General features: G+C 63.4%; 1 protein-coding gene across 1 annotated transcript in view; it reads left to right on the forward strand.

The window, feature by feature from the left end:
• CACNA1H (calcium voltage-gated channel subunit alpha1 H) overlaps positions 1 to 19459 on the forward strand; it is a 62761-nt gene that overhangs the window by 23807 nt on the left and 19495 nt on the right. Inside the window, exons 2-9 of the mRNA XM_045874625.3 lie at positions 11725 to 11915; positions 12022 to 12155; positions 12600 to 12697; positions 14697 to 14856; positions 15484 to 15802; positions 15959 to 16051; positions 17116 to 17896; positions 18945 to 19387. Of these exons, the coding sequence (XP_045730581.1) occupies positions 11823 to 11915; positions 12022 to 12155; positions 12600 to 12697; positions 14697 to 14856; positions 15484 to 15802; positions 15959 to 16051; positions 17116 to 17896; positions 18945 to 19387 (2121 nt within the window). The 5' untranslated portion in view covers positions 11725 to 11822. The remainder of the gene's footprint in view (positions 1 to 11724; positions 11916 to 12021; positions 12156 to 12599; positions 12698 to 14696; positions 14857 to 15483; positions 15803 to 15958; positions 16052 to 17115; positions 17897 to 18944; positions 19388 to 19459) is intronic.

Here is a 19459-nt window from a genome sequence, read left to right on the forward strand (position 1 = left end):
CATCCGGTGGGACTGCCACTGCATCGGGGTCCTGGCGGGACAGCAGTGCCCAGTGGTGGTGGTGGGTGAATTACAGAGCGGGCAGCAGGCTGTGGAGGGAGCGTTGCCCCCAAGGCTGGCAGGGGTTCAGCCTTCTGCTGGCAGGCTACTTCCTACCCCTGCTGGGGTGGTCAGGGCACCCTGCCCTGTGGGCCCCCAGCTGGCTGTCCAATCCCCCAACACCCTGGGGATTCTTGACCACCAGCAAGTTTGGGAAGGTGCCCTGTGGGTGTCTGTCGTGTGTGTGGGTGGGGCTTGGACTCGTGGGTCCCTGACCTCAGCTGGGAGGTTTGGGGACCCTCCTCCCAGCAGGAGGCTCTGGCTGGCCCTTGGGCTGGGGTGCCCCCGTGTGCCATGCGAGAGCAGGTGGGCAGGTGTGGCCACAAGGCCCGTCCTCCTTTCTTTTTTTTTTTTTTCTTTTTAAAGATTTTATTTATTTATTTGAGAGAGAGAGAATGAGAGACAGAGAGCATGAGAGGGAGGAGAGTCAGAGGGAGAAGCAGACTCCCTGCCGAGCAGGGAGCCCGATGCGGGACTCGATCCTGGGACTCCGGGATCATGACCTGAGCCGAAGGCAGTCGCTTAACCAACTGAGCCACCCAGGCGCCCCCGTCCTCCTTTCTTAATACCCAGTTGCCAGGCGACGCTTGTGGGGAGGCTGGGATTTCCAGGGAGGGGCCAGCTGGTGTGCGGGGGAGGGTGTGGGGACAGCCCTGCTGCGGGGCCCCTTTGCCTCCACGTGGGGTGAGCCAGGCTCGCACATATGCAGAGTTGTGTGTCTGCACGTGGTGCATGTTCCCACCACAGTCACTGCGAGTCCCGGTGTGTGAGGACCGTGGGGGACTGGGCCACCATGGGTCCCGCGCTCCAGGGGCAGAGCTGGGGAGCTCAGGCCCCAGCCATGGGCTCCTAGCCACGGGGCCAGACGGTGCTGGGGGCTGTGCCAGGTGTTCTGGCCTGGTTCTCTCGCAGGAGGGAGCCTCCTTCAGCTTCCTGCAGACTCTGGGGCCATGGTCTCGGGCAGCCTGCCGGTTGGGGGGTGGAGCAGACCTTGTTCTTCGGGCCGAGTTCCCATGGAGGGAGCGTCCAGTCCCACGGGGTCGCTAATTCAGGCCTCGGGCAGCTGTGCAGTGGCGCTGAGGCAGCTATTTCTGGCCCGGAGAATTCCTGCCCAGAGCCAGCCCCGAAGGCCTGTCCCCACGGGCGGTCTGTCATCTCCCGCAGGGGCCCTCCTGGCTCTGTGCCCTCTGCCCACGCCTTTCCCTTCCAGGGTCTGGGGGCTCTGCAGAGGAGAGTCGCTGGGGAGGCGGCCTCCCCTGGCAAGGCCGGCCCCTCCCGCCTTCTGTCTCCAGGACAAAGCCAGCCTGAAGGGGAGGCCAGGTCTTAGGACATTGTAAGGCATCAGCTGCTCCAGCAGGAACCAGGCCAGGACTGTGACCTGGGGCTCTGTCAGGAGAGCTTGAGCTATGGGAAAGAAACTGGGCGGGGGGCTAGCTCCATGTTTAGACAGGAAAATCCCCCCTGCGGGGGGTGGTCGGGGGCCCCCAAGGCACTTGCGCATGCCGCCACCAAGTGGCTGGCAGGGTCTCCATGAGGGTCCGTGGCCGGCACAGGCGGGCTCCCTGCAGGTATGGTGATTGGAGGTGGAGATGGGGTGCTTTTCCACTCAATTATGCCTTGAAAAAAAATCCCAAATCAAGCTATTTATTAAGAGTTAAGTGGAGACATTAGCACTCTTCCTAATTAGCATGGTCTTTAAAATGGTGTGCAATTAGAGGGAGCTGTGGGCTTGTGCTCGGGCTCCGTGATGTGTGGATGAGTGTTTAATTTTGTCCGGGGTGGTGGGGGGGGGCTCTTCCTTCTGGAGAAACGCCAGCCACGGGCCCTGCTCCTCTCAGGTCAAGCCACCTCGAAGCTGTGGGTGTAAGCATGTGTCTGTGGTTGCATGTGCACACGGTCCCGCTCAGATGCGTGTACGCGGCGTGCATGGCACAAGGGACGAGGAGTCTGCACACGAGTGGGCACACACGCGCCCAGACATGCCTAGGCTCACACTGGTGCCGGGGTCCACCCTCTGTACCCCCTCCCTCCTGTGGCAGGTGGGCAGGGGTGCCACCAGGCCCAGGACAGTGCCATGCCCGGATTAGCTCAGAAATCATGCAGGGAGGAGGGGCCTCTGTGCCACGAGCCACCGAGAACAACATACCCAGGCGCTGGGCTCTGCTGGTGGGACGCAGTGGTGCCCGGGGGTCTGGGGAGCAGGTTCCTCATAGGTTGGGGTCGGAGCTCGCTGCCTAGGGAGCCCCCGGGCACAGCTCTGGAAGTCTCCAGGGCCACCAACACAGGGAGCAGCTCTCAGAACAGAGGAAGAGTATTCTGGCAGCAGGGGGTGTCCCCACATGGGGAGTGGGCTTGCAGCTTCTCAGTTTCCCAGGGGAGGTGCTCTCCCAGGAACAGCCCAGCCCCCCTGAGCTCCCCCCTCCCCCCCGTGTGACCCTGAGCCACTGGCTGAGAACAAACAGCTCCATGTTTGGCCAGCAATCCCGGCTCCCCACCCCGGCCAGAGCCGAGTGAGCATGAGTCACGCAGGCCTCGGCTGTGGGTGGGGGGGACAGGGATGGGGACAGAGTTGGGGAGAAGGGCTCCCTGCAGCAAGAGTCTGGCCAGAGGGGAGGCAGGGGCAGGCTGGAGCAGAGGGCACCGTTCAGGAGAGGCCGTGGGGCACAGACTGGGCCCAGAGGCTAGCCCTGTGTCAGAGTGGGGAGGGGACGGGGTCCTGCTGCACCCCACAGGGGCTGTGGCAGGTCCTGTCCAGGGAGTTCTTGACAGATGGGCGGCCCCCTGGGGGCAGCGGTCCTGTGTCCCCCAGGTGGGGATGAATGGGAGCTGGCCACAGGGGACCAAGGCCCTTCCCTGTGCAGAGCCAACGTGTGTGGTGGGGAGAGGCCGAGAAAGCCTTTGATTCCTAACAGTCAGCCTGCAGTCGCACCTGGCGGGGACCCCTGGCCCTCCGGACCCCACTCCCGTCCTGCCCTTCTTCCCAGACACTGACAGGATCTTCTGGACCGCACCCCTCTCCCCCAGATAAAGCCCTGTGGTGGTGGCCCCAGGGGTGGGGGGCTGGAGACCAGGGACTGGGCTGAGCTGTGGGGCTGTTGGAGGGTGTGAGCTGGGGGGGGCAGTCCACCTCCCAGACTCCTCCTCACCTTTTAGCAGCTGGTCATCGTGGCAACAACCTCAGGAAGGAAAGAAACTTCCTTCCATCGTGATCTGGAGTGGCGGCCTCCCACTCCTCACAGAGGCCCCCGTGGACCTGGCACTGCTGCCGTGGGACTCCCTCCACCACTCACCTCGGCCATGCTGGTGTCCTCGCTCACCTCACCGGTCTGTGGTCCTGACACCAGCTGGCTGGGGCTGTGGGTTGGAGCGACTGCAGCAGAAGCATCCGGGCCCCAGCAACGTTGAGCTGCTCCCCAGGGACCAGGTGTGAGGGCAGGTGCGCAGGTGCATACACACCTGCGTCAGATGACCGTCCCACTGCCCCCAGGCCCCTGATCTGCACATGAACGTCCCACCCTGAGCTGGGCCTTGTCGCTACAGTGGAAGCCTTAATCAATCAATTATATCACTAGTTAAGTAAGCAGGAGTGTTTATAATTGTCCCCAGTAACAAGGGAAGGTACATCTGTCCTTGGGGGCTGTGCTCAACCCCCCAGGCTGGGGCCGAAGTGTGAAGACCTCAGGGAACCCTCAGGTGGCCGGGAAATGGGGCAGGATCCACAAAGGTCTCCGCTCCACGCCTTCTGCCCAAGGGCGCCTCCGTGCTCCAGGGATGGAGTCAGCCTCAGGAGACCAGGCTGCCACGAGAGCAGGGTCCCCGACACCAGGGAGCGGACCCCTGCTGGGGCCCAGGTGTCCTTAGGCTTGGGCCATTGTTGGCAGTCCTCAGGTGTGGATCTCCTAAGGCCTGCGATGTGGGGCTGGAGCCCTGGACCCTGCCAGGACCAGGGTGCCCCCGCAGGGCCAGGCCCAGTTTGCGGGTCATGGGGGTTAAGCTGGCTCACGGTGCAGGGTGGATGCCGAGCGGCGCTGCCATAGCACCCGGCCTGCAGCTGCTACTCTGCCTTCAAAGGCTCCCCGGTGGCCAGGCTCAGCCGCTGCCTGGTGGGAGTCTGCTGCCGCCCCAGCTGCCCCTTACACCCCGATCCCGTCACCCCGGCCGCGGGGAGCTCTGGGAGGCGTCCTCAGACGCCCTCCCCGTGGGCAGCCAGACCCACGGTGGAGGGCCACCAGGAGGACTCGGGAGTGCTGGGGAGCACGTCTGCCCCGAGTCGGGGGGTGGCTGTGCCCTGCAGGGGTGTTTTGAGGCAGGAGAGCCAGGAGGGGGCCCCCACCACACCCACGCTGGCGCTGGGTCTGAGTCTCCGCCCTGTGAGTGAGTGACAGCAGTGATGGGTTTGGAACTCCAGCAGGATGGAGCGGTTGGAAAGAAAAGCCCCAGACACGCAGATTGTTACAGTTAGTGAGGTGACGTGCACACGCTCTAAAATTCACCATCTTGAAGTGTAGCAATCTTGGGAAGTTGAGTGCATTCACAGTGCGGTGCAAAGCTCCAGCCCTCCCTAGTTCCAGAACATTCCATCACCCCAAAGGGAACCTGTCCCCGTTAGCTGTCACTCCCCAGCCCCTGGCAGCCCCTGCTCCCCGGTCTGTCCGCGTTTGTTCTGCTTCACAGACACAGAATCCTACAATCCCTGTCCTTGTGCACCTGGCTTCCTAGCGAGCGTCCCATTTTCAAGGTTTAGCCATGTCATAGCGGTGTGGGCATGATATGACTGAGCGGTATCGCACGGCTGGACCCTGTGTTTTTGTGCGTTTGTGGACATTGGGGTGGTTTCCGCCTTTTGGCTGTCTCGAGCCCTGCGGCTGGGAACACGAGTGTGTGTGTGTGTCCAAGGACCTGTTTGCACTTCTAGGTGTGCTTGGGGGTGTGGACAGTTGGAGGAGTTGTGGGACCTGCCTCCGGGTGGGAGCTGCGCCCCACAGGAGCTGCCGGGAGCCATCCACGGGGGCCCTGCTGCCTGGCTCAGACGTTGTCTGTCCTGTGTGCCGCCCTTGAGGGCTTCCTGGAGGTGCTCACGGGGGCCTGGTAGGTCCCCAATGGTGCAGAGGGGCAGGTCCCGCGCCAAGGCTGGTCCGGGAGAAGCCGTGTCCTTAATGGTGTGCGTCTCCAATAAAAACTGCTTCGTGTTAGATGCTGGGCCGGGAGGAGGCTGTTGCAAGCGTGTTGCTGTGGCAACCTCGGGGGGTGGGCTCACCAGCTGGGCGAGGAGCAGAAGGCCCCTAGACTCCCGTCACCATGAGCAAGGGGCCGAGTGTGTGCCCTGGTGGACGGGGACTGTTCCCCAGGCCTCCCCCGCTCTGACAGCCCACGCGGACTACTTGGGCCTGGGCTTCGAGACACCTCACTTGCCGTCACATGCGTCCCGGGAGGCCCAGAGGCAGAGGCGGGGACAGCCTTGCCCCGTCTCGCCAACTCCCCGCCCCGAGCCGTGGTTCCCCCGACAAGGGCTTCTCCCAGAACTCCACGTGCCTCTTGGTGCATGTACGTCCAGCCGTCCTAGGGAAGCGAGCCTCTGCACGGGAGCGCTCTTTGTGAACGGTCTCCGCCGCTGCTGCGTTCCCCTCCATCCACCCAGCATGGGTTTCTAACCTCGGCGCCTCCACCGCAGCATCACGCCCTGTCCGTAGAGACGCTGGGACGTTCAGTCGTCTGTGGTTGCCAGCGGTGCTTCCTGACTCGCTAGCCTGGCCGCACGCACCACTGGGCGGCCTCCCCAGCTCCCCGGCACTGTCCTTGTCCCAGCGCTCGTGCGGACAGAGGGGCCCAGAGGGGCCAGGGTTGGGGAAGGCCGCGCTGTGCTCTGCGAGGTGGGCCGGGTCTGGGGGTCTCCCATGCTGCCCACTGGGCCCCCATGTGGCCGGCTGGGTCCGTGTGGGGTGTTTCTTCCGGCCCCAGAGCGGTTCTGTCTCCAGCTGCCCGCTCAGCTGTGTGGGTACCGTAGACGTTTTCTCATGAGTGGCCCAGGATTGTTTTCTCCTGTGGGATGGGCTTTCTACCCCATGAATAAACATAGGCTTTTCTCCTTAATTAAACTGCAAAAGCAAGGTTGGATGCTCAAGAGGATGAAGGCTCGGGGGCCAGGGCGGGGGCAGCAGGTCTGTGTGCACAGTAGCAGGGAAGGGCCCTGTACCACCTCCCCCAGGGCAGGGAAGGGTTTGCCCACCAGCTGTCCATGTGGGGACAGAGGGGGGCGCTTGGTGCAGAGTGCCGGGCATCAGTGGGCCACTGTGCGTCTGGGGGCAGGTGCGCGTGCATGTGGAGCCCGTGGACTGGCTGAGCTCATCCCTACACCTCCCCTGCCTGTCGGGGCCCCTCATCCACACCACAGACTGCAAGCCCCTTCGAGGTCAGAGGCTGGTCCCCGAGGGCCCGGTGTGGGGGTCTGGGCTCAGTATTCCCGATGGGCAGTGGATCAGGATGGCCCAGGGCTGCCTCTCAGCCATGTCCGAGTCAGGAGATCCTGGTAGGGGGCTGCTGTGGGTACGGAGCAGACGGCAGGGAGGTGGGGGAGGCTGCTGGCCTAACTTGGGCCAAGGCATGAGGAAGAGGAGACCAATGCCAGCCTGAGTGTTTGGGCCACCCCATCCTGCACCCCCTTCTTCCCACTGCCCATGCCCCACCACCTTCCCGGGCGCAGGGACACTCAGCCAAGCTGTTGTGGATTTGGTCTAATGGAGCTTAGCTGGCGGAGCAGATTGCCCTGGGGGGGCGGCAGGCGGGGCTGGCCTGCTTGGGGCTTTCTCATCTTCCAGAGACAGAGCTTTGCAGCTCTCTCCATGTAATCTCACGATGGCCCCTCAGGGAGCCCAGCCTGGGGGGTCAGGGCCCAGTCCCCACGAAGCCTGCCTCGTGGCCACCCCGCCGCAGCTTTCCAGCCTCCGTGTCCCCCACCAGTCTGCGTCTCTCAGCAAGGGGTGTCCAGCTCGCCCAGCTGTGCCCCCATGGCAAAAACACGATGTCCCCTCCCTCCGTGTCCGCGGCCAGCCAGGGGAGCTGAAGTGGCCTTGCCAGGGTGAGGGAGGGGACAGGGGACATGGAGTCTGCTGGATGCTTCCCTCAGCAGCTGAAAGATAACCGCCATCACTCCCATCGTGCAGCTGGGGAAACTGAGGCTCAGGGTGAGGGGTGGGTAAGTGGTACTGTCAGGGGTCAGGCTTGTCCCCTGGCTCCGAGCTCGGCAGGGGGAGAAATGGCTCACTCCACAGGTCTGGGGACCCTGAGCCAGCAGGGCTGGGTGGCCGTGGGGACCTGCGTGCAACGATGAGGATTTGGCTCAGAGGTCTAGGACCACCCTTCGGGTCACACTGTCTTGTGCCATACAGGCCTCTGTGGGGACCCTCATAGAGTGTCAGGGTCCCTTGTTGGCACAGCTGCTGGTGAGGGACCGGCAGCCCCCAAAACGTGGGCTGAGTGGCCATGAGCCCCTTCTGGCTTCCGGGCCTGGTCCCAGCAGCTTCACACTTCCCAACCAGTGGCATCTTCGTGCAGAGATGACCGTGCCTGCCGCGGTCACCCCTACTTCCAGGCTGTCCCCATCTACTGCCCACAGCCAGGGACAGGGGAGAGATGGTGCTCTCAGGCCAGCACCATCTTCAAAGGCTCAGGCGGTGTGCTCTGCTTTACCAGCTGGGAGTCAGAATGAGAAAGGGTGGATCGATGGGTGGTGTCCAGTAAAGCCTGGGTCAACGTGAGCAGCACCCCCAGGCTGCTCAGCAGGCCCCATCCAGAGCCTCCTCCCCAGCCCTCTGTGGGTGTCTGGGGCAGGCCATCTTCAGCACCACGGACAGCGGTCACCTGGCACTGCCCCTCGAATCCACCTCCTCACCCACTGGGCCTGGCCTTGGGGTGTCTGCGTGTGGGGTGCATTGGAGCTCTGGTCTGAGAGGCCATGAATCTGGCACCGAGAGCGACAAGACAGGACTGGGGCCCTCCACCCCGCTGGGGGAGATCTGGCTATGGGCGCCGCTGCACGAGTGGGAAGGTGGTGCAGTGCTGGTTCGGCACCTGCTACCCCACTGGTCCCGGAAAGACCTGAAGGGGAGGGAGGTGGTGGGAAAGACTGGCATCAGGCCAGGCTGGGGGCAATATGCTGGAAGGGTGGGGCCCGCAGGGTGCGCATGGTACTTGAGAGGTCCCCCAACAGACAGGATCTTTGCTCCCAGTGCTGAGAGAGGCTCTGGGACCCCGTCTCTCATTTATGAGCATCCCCCCCACCAGCCTGGGTGGTGGTGCAGGCCCAGCCCAGGCCCTGGGAGGTTCCTGGAGCTGGATGGGCTGGGGCCAGGGTAGTCAAAAGGATGTGGGTCAGGGGGCTTGTGGCCGGACAGAGCCTCCCGGGGCTCTGGGGTCCTGTGGCAGAGACCACATCACTCAGCGTTGGACTCGGGCCCTGGGCAGCGCCACAGCCCCCTCCCTGTGCTGGTATGGCCACCGCCTCCAGACTGCACATTACCTTGGCTTCCTTGAACCCATGGTGGAAATTGACTCTAATTTGTAGAAGTTGGTTCAAAACCTAAAGAATTTTTAATTAAAACCCAGAAAATCCATCTGTGTAATTAAGTTACTGGGCTCTGGATGAGGAGCCGGCTGGCCCTGCCTGTCCTCAGCTGCCCACTAAGGTGTGACCGGGGAGGGGGCTGGCCTTGCGCGTGCAGGGGGCCGCTCCAGCCCTGTGACCCCTGGGCCGGCTGCCCCTGTCTCTGGGGAGCCTCCTGGCCATCTGCAGGGCCAGTGGAGCCCCTACCCAGGACAGGAGGTGCAGGGCAGTTCTTGGGGTGTCTCGGGAGAACCGCACATACATGTGACACCTTTACACAGACCAAGGCAAGATCTTGGGGCTCGGGTGCAGAACCCTAGGGTCTTTTCACTCCCAGGTGTGTGTGTGGGGTGGTGGAGCAAAAGAGGCAGAGGCTGTATCATTAGGATGGTAACCCGAAAGGGGCGAGGGTCCTTGAGGATGGATGGAGAACTTTCTAGGTGCCTGGTTTGGTTGTCCCAGCCACCCCAGTAGTGTCCCCACTTCTTGGATGAACCTGCTGGGCACTCAGCCTTCTGCCCCTTGGGGTCCTGAGCCTGCCAGGCATGCCTCACGGGTGGGGCAGGCAGGCCAGGGCCCATAGGACCAGCAGAGTCAGGAGGAAGCCACGGTTGGTGGGTGGGCTTCGCTTGTCAGCAGTTTGGGAAGATGTAGAGGTAGGACCCCAGCTCAGGGACTCTAAGCAGAGCTGTCTTTTCCAGTTGCTTCGGGCCTAGTTTATGGCTTATCCTCGGAGTGAGGGCCCCTCCTAGCCCCTCCTAGCCCCTGACCTGAATAGTCTCGTGGATCCTGGCCTGAATCTAGATTCGCTGGCCTCACAGCCCAGGATCACTGTTGAGGACAGAGGTCCTCAGCTTTGACACCAGCTCTGGGGTCCGGGGCAGGTCCCCTGCAAGAATCCCCAGACCAGAAGATGCCTTTACCTGCCCCTTTCATCCCCACCTGGCCCTCTGCTCCAGGGCCACACCACGGTGTGGCTAGATGTCTTGAAGTACTGTGTGTGTGTTGGGGGTGGGGGTAGCAGTGTTTGTTAGGGGCTTGAGCGTAGCTGGTAGGCTTTTTCCGGGCTAGGTACAGGGAGGGCATGAATATCCATCACCTGATGGTGGAGGGCACCTGGTAGTTGAGGTCATTCTCCCTGGTCTGGGCGATGTGAATGAGCTTGGGCACAGGCGGGGGAGAAATCGGGCCATGGGCTGGAGAGACAAGAGTCCCAGGTGTGGGTGAATGGTACTGGTGGACAGGAGAAGCTGGGGGGCCAGGGCTCGACTGGGCTGGAAACCCTACTACTGGGGCAGGATGTCTGCAGGAGTGGGAGGGGGGAGCACTCAGGGTACAGGGAGAGCTCAGCATGTTGGGACAGGTTCAAAAGGGGCAGACAGCTCCCACACCCTCACTGGGTGGGTGCACACCCGGGGGCCCAGGCTGGTGTGCGCTGCCTCCCAGGGCGGGGGGTCGGGGGGGGGAGCGTGCACCTGCGTCTACCTGGGTCAGGGTTGGAATGCACTCCCTCACACTGTCCGACCGTCGCCTGCCCTCCTGTCGCCCACCCGGGGCCTCCTGCTCTCCTGCCGGGCCTCGTAGGGATGTGGAGGGTATGGGGGGTTCATCTCCTTGCAGGCGGGTCTGCTGACCCATTCTGTTTAACTGGGAGCATCCCACCTACTGTGACACGCACAGATGTTCCTCCTCAGAGGTGTGACTGCAGCAGTTAAGGGACAAAGGGTCAGGAGGCCAGGAAAGCGGTGCAGCCTGAGCCCCCCATGACACAGCCTGGGACCGGGTCTGTGCAGGGGGTCCCCAAGATGCCCCGATGGAGCCTTGCTGGTGCACATAGGTGCAGTTGTCAGCCACGGCACTGTGGCCCCCCACCCCCACCCCACGGGGATGGCCTGGTCCCGGCCCAGCACCTGAGCAAGCATGTGTGCCAGGCCCCCCCAGGTGGGGCTGGGGGCCGCGGGGTGCTGCTTTAGTGGGAAGCTGGCTTCTGTTCCCTGCAGCCAGACCTGGCCCAGGCCCTTGTTACCGCCGAGCCCATTAACCGTAATTACGGCGCTCTGGGCAGGCACGTAATGATGGTGCTGGCCTGGTGCCATGCTGTACTGTGCGCCGTTGGCCCTGCCCCCGCCCCTGCCCCGGGGGGGTGCTGCTTGCAGACCCTGACGTGGGGATGGCGTGTGGGGTGCACAGAATGCCTCCAAGCCCTCCCGGCCACCAGGGGTATCCGTCTGCATCCACAGGGTCTGCATGGAGCCTAGCTCCCCCACGCAGCCCGGCCCTTCTTCATGCCTGACCCAGCCAGCCTAGCAGAGGGCTTCCCCAGTCCCTAGCGAACTAACTGGGGTGGGGGCGCGGAGTGCACCCCTTCCCAGAGATCACCGCCCTGGGCCAGGCCACCATTCAGCCTGCGTGGAACCCCAGCGCCACCTAGTGGCTGTTCCCAGCATGTCCGGGAGGTCACACCTGGGCTGTGGTCCCCACACCCGGGAGCCTGCAGGGTGGCCGGGGTGCGGAGTGTGTGAGGATGCGGCACACTCTGCTGAGCTGGCTCCCGAGGCTCCCACCCCGCCTGGATGCCCACTCGCTAGCCGGAGACTCCTGGACAGGGCCAGTCACTTGGGCAGCTTCTGCTCTGGGACCGGGGGGCCGGGGGTGGGGCAGGGCGGCGAGGAGGGCTGCAGGTCCCCCACGCCCAGCTGCCGAGCTGATGGAAAGCTCTCGTTCCTCATCCCAGTAGCTGTGGTCAGGGTACCCTCGGCCTGCTGGAGTCACGTGGGGGTTAGCACAGGCACACCCCCACGGTGTGTGTGCATCCACAGCACGTGTTGGGGCCCAGGCCGGACAAAGCCTGTGAGATGGCTCCCCGAGTGTCCAGCCTGAGCTGAGGTACCGGTGTTGTGGGGAGCCTGTCCTCTGGCCCCTGCCCAGGGGCCCACGTGGGGGTGTGCTGGTGCTGTACACAGTGGCCAGGGTCGCGGCTCTGCCTCTCAAGGCCCAGCTGACGGGGTGCTGGGGGTGGGTCCCAGGGCCCCGCTCCCCGTGCTGCTCCCCTGTGGCCGTGTCGCAGCCTCCGGCATTGATCCTTAATTCGGCCGCCTGCTCCACGTGGTTCGAGCACGTCAGCATGCTGGTCATCATGCTCAACTGCGTGACCCTGGGCATGTTCCGGCCCTGTGAGGACGTCGAGTGCCAGTCAGAGCGCTGCAGCATCCTGGAGGTGGGCCCGGGGGCATCCGGGGGGCGGGGGGCACAGCCCACTGGCCATGGCCAGCCTCAGGGTGACCAGCTGGCAGGACTGGGTCTCAGGCCCCGCCTCCCTCCAGGCCTTCGACGACTTCATCTTTGCCTTCTTCGCGGTGGAGATGATCATCAAGATGATCGCCCTGGGTCTCTTTGGGCAGAAGTGCTACCTGGGGGACACGTGGAACAGGCTGGATTTTTTCATCGTCATGGCGGGGTATGAACCCCTGGCCACCAGAGCTAGCTGGTGCAGGAGACCCAGTGGCATCGGTGCCTGACCAAGCCTGGCTGGGAGCCCTGCCCCCCTCGGGCCCCGCTGGCTGCCCCGGGGTCTGGCTGCCCCGGGATCCCACCAGGAAGAGGGATGGGGGTGCACTCTGCAGGGGTCCAGTGGGGCCGATGTTGGGAGGCGGCTGGGGGTTGGGGGGCCAGTGCGGCCTCTGCCAGGGAACAGGGCACTACCCCACAGCAGTAGGGGTGGCAGGACGGACACAGATGGTCTGTGAGTGGTGAGGGGCTCCAGGGAGGCTCGGTGCACAGCTCCGGGACCAGGCCTCCCGGCCTCGGCTGGCAAGGTGCCCTGGAGAAAGGTGGTGCTCACCCCTGCCCCCGGGGCCCTGCCCACCCCCTGAGCTTCCCTGTCCCTCTGCCGCTCCCCCAGCATGATGGAATACTCACTGGACGGACACAACGTGAGCCTCTCGGCCATCCGGACGGTGCGCGTGCTGCGGCCCCTGCGCGCCATCAACCGTGTGCCCAGTGAGTGACCCCTCCCCTGGGACAGGGCTGTGTGTCCTGCCGGCCCTTACTGAGAGCTCTCCAGGGTTCCCTGGGGTACAGGAAGTCTACATTGTCTGCTCCTGGACTCCCCAGCCCTGGGGAAGGGGAGGCAAGTCTGCTGCTCACCATGGGTCCCTGAGGATTGGCCACTTCTTGTCTGGAGAGGACACGGCAAACCTGGACCAGGTTGGGGTGTGACAGGCAGGCTGCGTGGGGTCTGGGCTCCCCACCGTGCTGCTGGGCGAACCTCAGACTCCCCATCTGCACATTTGGGGTAACACCGGGGGCTGCATGGGCCCTGGTAGTTTCATTGTCTGGCACATGCGGGGCGAACCTCAGGCCCTAACTCTGCCAGAGGGATCTGGTGCTTCCGGGAAGCCTAGAGAAGCTTCCAGAAAGTCTAAGTGGCTGCTTGTTTGGAAAACGGCCTGTTCTCACACAAGGGGATGGTTTGGGATTTTTTTCCATCTTACAAGTATTCACTGCTGTTACTTCTCCCAGGCAGGAGGGCAGTGTCCGTGGTACACCGTGTAAGGGGTGCATACACATGTGTGCACGGGTCTGCACATACCACGTGTCAATACCATGTATACAGCCTTTCCAACCGCTGGGCCCGAGTCCTGGTGTCCTCAGCACCCAGGCCTGGGCAGTCAGGGCAGGTCCCACAGCTTCCCCTAAGAAGTTGCACACCCTTAGGGACAGGTACATCCTTCCCCGGGCCTGTCCACTCCACCAAAGGGCTGGGGTCATGGAGGTGTGCTGTGCTGTGGGACCCCTGGGCCTTTTTTCCACCTGCCCACCTGGCTCTATGCTCAGGGGTCAGACGGCGCTCAGATGCCTTGTGAGTCCGGGGAAGTTAGCCTGAGCTTCTGTTTTCCCATTGTAACAGCCAGATGTTAGTGGTACCCAGAGAGGCTGTGTGAGGTGAGGTGATGTGTGCGGCTCCCAGCTGTGCCTGGTGCCCACCACACAGACAGTCTGCCCTCCTGGGCCCACCTGTGAGCGCAGTAAAGTGGCAACGAGACCCATCCCTGCAGATGTGTCCTTTTCAGCCTGTCTGCATCCAGCATTGCACACCAGCAGCCTGGCCTCCTCTGGGGACACCCCCCTGTCCCAAATAGGGAGCCTGCCCTGGACAGGATCAGATGCTCCTTATAATGAGCCCCAAAAGGTCACACTCATGGTTGCATCTCCCTGGGTGCCTGGGGTTCTCTCTGACCCCTGGATCGTATCTGTGACCCTTTGAGCCAGTTGATGTCTGGCCAGGGCACGTGCCTCCTGATCCCGTGCATCCCTCGTGAATCTTCCTCTCAGCCGTTTCTGACATTTCAGTGCCACTCCTGGCTGTGGCTCGCCCCCCGTGACCCCAGGGGCCTGTTCTGCCATGTGCCGCGCAGCCCCCTCCCCGGGGCGCTGCTCCCCGAGGCCTTGCACCTCCCCCCTCCCCACCCCCTGGCCCAGGGTGCAGTGTGCTGCTTTGTCCCTGCCCTTGCTCATCTGGGGAAAGGAGTCATCCTTGCTGAGGTCTGGGAGGGGATAGGCCCAGGTAAGTGGGGGGCACATAGGGCTTGGCTGGCCCACTCCCAGATTAATTTGCATTCATCCAGCGCCCAGGCACAAGGGCTTCAAAACTGCCTCTCAAAAAACCGCCACCTGCCCTGGGAGTCCCTCCCTCCAGTGCAGGGCTCTCCTCCAGTGCAATTTGCACAGGGCATGGGAAGAAATTCTCCTTGTAAGACCCCAGGCTCCTAAGTGTTGGAGGCAGCCCAAAGCCTGAGCTCCTGGGGGACCCTGAGGCTGGGGCTGTTGGACTCCCTCAGGGCCTGCGGAATGTGTGGGGACTCAGTACAAGTCCCCCCCGGAGTTGCTAATACCCATTTGTGAACGGCGGGAGGGCTCAGGGCCCACTAGAGGGGCGGGGGGCTAGAAGGAGCCCGGGAGGTCTCTGCTGTGCTGACTTCTTTCCCTGCCCCTGCAGGCATGCGGATCTTGGTCACGCTGCTGCTGGACACTCTGCCCATGCTCGGGAATGTCCTTCTGCTCTGCTTCTTCGTCTTCTTCATTTTCGGTATCGTCGGTGTACAGCTGTGGGCCGGCCTGCTTCGGAACCGCTGCTTCCTGGACAGCACCTTTGCCAGGTGCAGGGGCTTAAGGGCTCTTCTGGCTTGTGTGCCACCAGCAGGCTCCTCCCCTCCAGCCCCACCCCCTGATGCTCCCCCCTCCAGCCCAGCCCCAGGTGCTCCGCCCCCAGCAGGCTCCTCCTCTTCCAGCCCCACCCCCAGCAGGCTCCTCCCCTCCAAGTCCACCCCAGATGCCTCGCCCCCAGTAGGCTCTTCCAGCCCCACCCCAGCAGGCTCCGCCCCCAGCAGGCTCCGCCCCTCCAGCTCCGCCCTCCCCAGGCTCTGCCCCCAGCAGGCTCCTTCCCTCCAGCTCCGCCCTCAGCAGGCTCTGCCTTTAGCAGGCTCTTCCCTTTCAGCTCCACCTCTAGGGACACGCCCTTTTCAAGAGTATTTTTAATTGGGGTTCTGTCTTTTGGATCTATTCCTGTTTTTTATGTTTGTTTTTATGTGTGCTTTTGTCTCTTTTTCTGCTAATTTGTCCATTTCACCGTTTTTGTCCACTTATCTCTTGTTTTTATCTTTTCCAACTCTGTATCTCACGCTGTTTCTCTTTGTTTTTCTGTGTCTGCGTCTCTCTCTGTATCTCTGCTTCTCTCTCTCGTCTGTGCATCCCTCTCCGGGTGTGTGCCTCCCGCTTGCCTGCAGAAACAACAACCTCAGCTTCCTGCGGCCGTACTACCAGACGGAGGAGGGCGAGGAGAACCCCTTCATCTGCTCCTCGCGCCGAGACAACGGCATGCAGAAGTGCTCGCACATCCCCAGCCGCCGGGAGCTGCGCGTGGAGTGCACGCTGGGCTGGGAGGCTTACGGGCAGCCACAGGCCGAGGGTGCAGCAGGCACCGCCCACAACGCTTGCATCAACTGGAACCAGTATTACAACGTGTGCCGCTCGGGCGGTTCCAACCCCCACAATGGCGCCATCAACTTTGACAACATCGGCTATGCCTGGATTGCCATCTTCCAGGTGGGTCCCTGCTCTCGGCTGAGGGCCTGGGCCTCAGTTTCCCCATCAGCGGGGGTGGGAGGGCATGGCGTGTGCGGGGCCGCGGGGGGACGCAGGCGAGGAGGCCCCTGCCACCCTCCCAGGGCCGTCCGTGTGTGCAGCCGCCTGCCCCCCCAGGTGATCACGCTGGAGGGCTGGGTGGACATAATGTACTACGTCATGGATGCCCATTCCTTCTACAACTTCATCTACTTCATTTTGCTCATCATTGTGAGTGCGGGCGACGGGGCGAGTCCCGGGGGCTGGGTGGGGTGTTCATGGCCACCAGTGTCTGTGGGTGGAGGTGCCCTGACAGCGGGACAGCCGGCCGCAGACCCCAGAAGTCCCCTGTCGGTGGGCGTTGTCATGTTCCCGACGCCATGCCCTCCCAGCCTCCGCTGACTCTCAGGGTTGCTGCACCGGCTGAGCTGCAGGGCAGGGCAGCAGAGAGCCAGGGCTGCCCACGGGGTGGCAAGGGACTTCTGCCCGGCCCCCAGCAGGAGGTAGTTGGGGGGTGAAGCCCACCTCCAGGAGGCCTCAGGCAGCACCCCAGGCCCTCCCATGGCTGGGTCCTGTTTGGAGGCTGCAGAAGACGCAGGACCATGTCTTGGGGTCCCAGCCTTCCCCCCTGTTTATGGGCCTGCAGACACAGCACTGCACAGAACAGGTCACCCCAAAGGCATGGGTCTCTCTAGTGTGGGTTTCCCTGCCAGGCACGGCCCTCCATGGTGTACATGGGCCTCCAGACACGGAGCTGTCACAGGCAGGGTCTGCGAGGACCCCGCTGTGAACAGAGACAGGCGTCCTGCCTCCTTGTTTCTGACCACGAGCAGAGAGTGTTGGAGGGTGATCCTGCATGGAGGAGAGGAAGTTAAGGGGCTTGGAAAGGTCTGCCCTGGGGGGAGGGGGCGAACCGTACAGATGATGGGAAGGAACGTCTCCCCGCCACCCCCGCCCTGCGTGTCCCCCACTGTCCACACGTGGGTTGTCTAGATGGGCAAGCGGCACTTACTCCAAGCCGCCCATGGCAGGTGCTGACATTTGGCTTCGCATCAGCAGGGACCCCACCATCCTAGGGTGTCCGCCCTGGCCCTGAGAACAGGCAGCACATAGTAGGGCTCAGTGTTCCCTCGAGGATTCTGTCACTGCCGTGTTAGAAGCAGCCCCCGCCCCCACTGCCCGCCCCTCCCACCCCTGACACCCTGTGACCCTCTTCCTTAGCTCCCTGGGTTAGCAGCCCAGCGAGTGAGTCGCGGCTGGGTCACGGGAGGCTCACCACTGCCCGCCTGCTGCAGGTGGGCTCCTTCTTCATGATCAACCTGTGCCTGGTGGTGATCGCCACACAGTTCTCGGAGACCAAGCAGCGGGAGAACCAGCTCATGCGGGAGCAGCGTGCGCGGTACCTGTCTGATGACAGTACACTGGCCAGCTTCTCGGAGCCGGGCAGCTGCTACGAGGAGCTGCTCAAGTACGTGGGCCATATCTGCCGCAAGGTCAAGAGACGCACGCTGCGCCTCTACGCTCGCTGGCAGAGCCGCTGGTGCAAGAAGGTGGACCCTAGCAGCGCCCCGCATGGCCAGGGCCCCGGGCGCCGGCCGAGGCGGGCGGGGAGGCACACGGCCTCCGTGCACCACCTGGTCTACCACCACCATCACCACCACCACCATCACTACCACTTCAGCCATGGCAGCCCACGCCGGCCCGGCCCCGGGGACACCAGGCTAGTGCCGGCCGGGGCCTTGCCCTCCCCGCCCTCGCCGGGCCGTGGGCCCCCTGATGCCGAGTCGGTGCACAGTGTGTACCACGCGGACTGCCACGTGGAGGGGCCACAAGAGAGGGCCCGGGTGGCACACACCACAGGCACGGCAGCCGCCAGCCTCAAGGTGGCCACGGGGCTGGGTGCCATGAACTACCCCACCATCCTGCCCTCATCCATAGGGGGCGGCAAAGGTGGTACCGGCCCCGGGCCCAAGGGGAAGCGGGTCAGCGGGCCTCCAGGTGCCGGAGAGCACAGCCCCCTGAGCCTGAGGGGCGCCGACCCCTATGAGAAGATCCAGCATTTGGTCGGGGAACATGGTAAGGACCCACCCCCACTTGTGGAGAGGAGGTGGGACCTGGGCTGGGTGAGCCGTGAGGAAACGGGACTGCTGGGATGTCTTTGCCACTTGCATGCTCTCCAGGAAGGCCCTGAGTACCTCGATGAGCCTAGCTTTTTCCTTTTTCCTTTTGAGCTCCGTAAGAAGGGAGCTGGGGGGGCCCAGGTGTCTTGGACTCTGACACCCCTGGCCTGGAGAGAGGGCACTGGGTCTCCTTCCACCCTACAGCCAGCCCCAAGCAGCCCCAATGTGAGCAAGACACAGCTTTTGCCAACGAGGGTAGGAGAATTTCAAGACTGACTCACCCCGTCAGAGCCCCAGGCTTGTGGCCCCGGGAGAGACCACACGCCCATGTCTGTGGCTGGCCCCCTTTCTAGGTGGGGATGCTGGGGCACAGGGAGCAGAAGGTAAAACTAGGGTCACAGAGCTCCCAAGGGTCTGGGAAGGGGCCAGGGTGGGCCCCAATATACTCATGGTCCCCCCCAGCTGGGGCTCAGCTGCACCCCCCTTAGACGGGCAGTCGGAGGGATGCTGGGTCCCATCAGACCTTGAGGCCTTCCCAGATGGTGTGTGCAGGAGCGCGGGCCACAGTGCATCTGGAGCAGGCAGGGATGTGTGTGGCCGGCCCGCCATGGCACGTGCGCTTCCAGTCCGGCCTGCTCTGTAGGGCTCAGGAGCTGTGGTGCATTGAGGCCACGGCATGCCGTTGGCGTGAGACACACCTCCGGCTCCAGAGACTCCACACAAGAAAACCGTATATGGTGGCTCCTGGGTAGTTTTTGCGTCTCTCTCGTATCAGAGCCACGATGGTTCAGACTTGTTGGGTCAGGTAGAACGTTGAAGTTAATTACACTTGTCGAATGTGGGTATGAGAAAAGGGCTCGCGTTCTGTTTCTATGGATGGCGCGGATGGCGCGTGTGCAGGGAGATTAAGCGTCTCTGCCGCGGGTGCGCACACGTGTACCGCTTACCCCACGGAAGCTTCGCTGGGCTATGGCCTGACCCTTCCTGTGCCCTTCTCCCTGCAGGACTGGGCCGGACCCCCAGCCGCCTGTCGGGCCTGAGTGTGCCCTGCCCCCTGCCCAGCCCCCAGGCGGGCACGCTGACCTGCGAGCTGAAGAACTGTCCGTATTGCACCAGCGCCCTGGACGACCCTGACTTCGAGCTCAGTGACTCTGAGAGCGGAGGCTCGGAAGGCAACATGGTGTATGAATTCACACAGGATGTGCGGCACGGTGACCACCGCGACCCCATGCGGTTCCCCCCGGCAGCAGATGCACCAAGCCAGGGCAGTGCACGGCCGCGGGCGCAGCGGCGGGCGGCCCCGGGCGAGCAGGGCGGGCTTGGCCACATCTGGGCCACCTTTAGTGGCAAGCTGTGCCGAATCGTGGACAGCAAGTACTTCAACCGCGGCATCATGGTGGCCATCCTCACCAACACGCTGAGCATGGGCGTTGAGTACCACGAGCAGGTGAGGGTGGGAGCGGGTCAGGATGGTCCTTGTGACCCTGGGGAGCACGTCCTCCTGTGGGACCCTGTGGAT

The sequence above is a fragment of the Mirounga angustirostris genome, unplaced genomic scaffold (genome assembly GCF_029215605.1).
Source record: "Mirounga angustirostris isolate CCGP_5_RB_7025 unplaced genomic scaffold, mMirAng1.0.hap1 SCAF_5, whole genome shotgun sequence".
Taxonomy (NCBI): Eukaryota; Metazoa; Chordata; class Mammalia; order Carnivora; family Phocidae; genus Mirounga; species Mirounga angustirostris.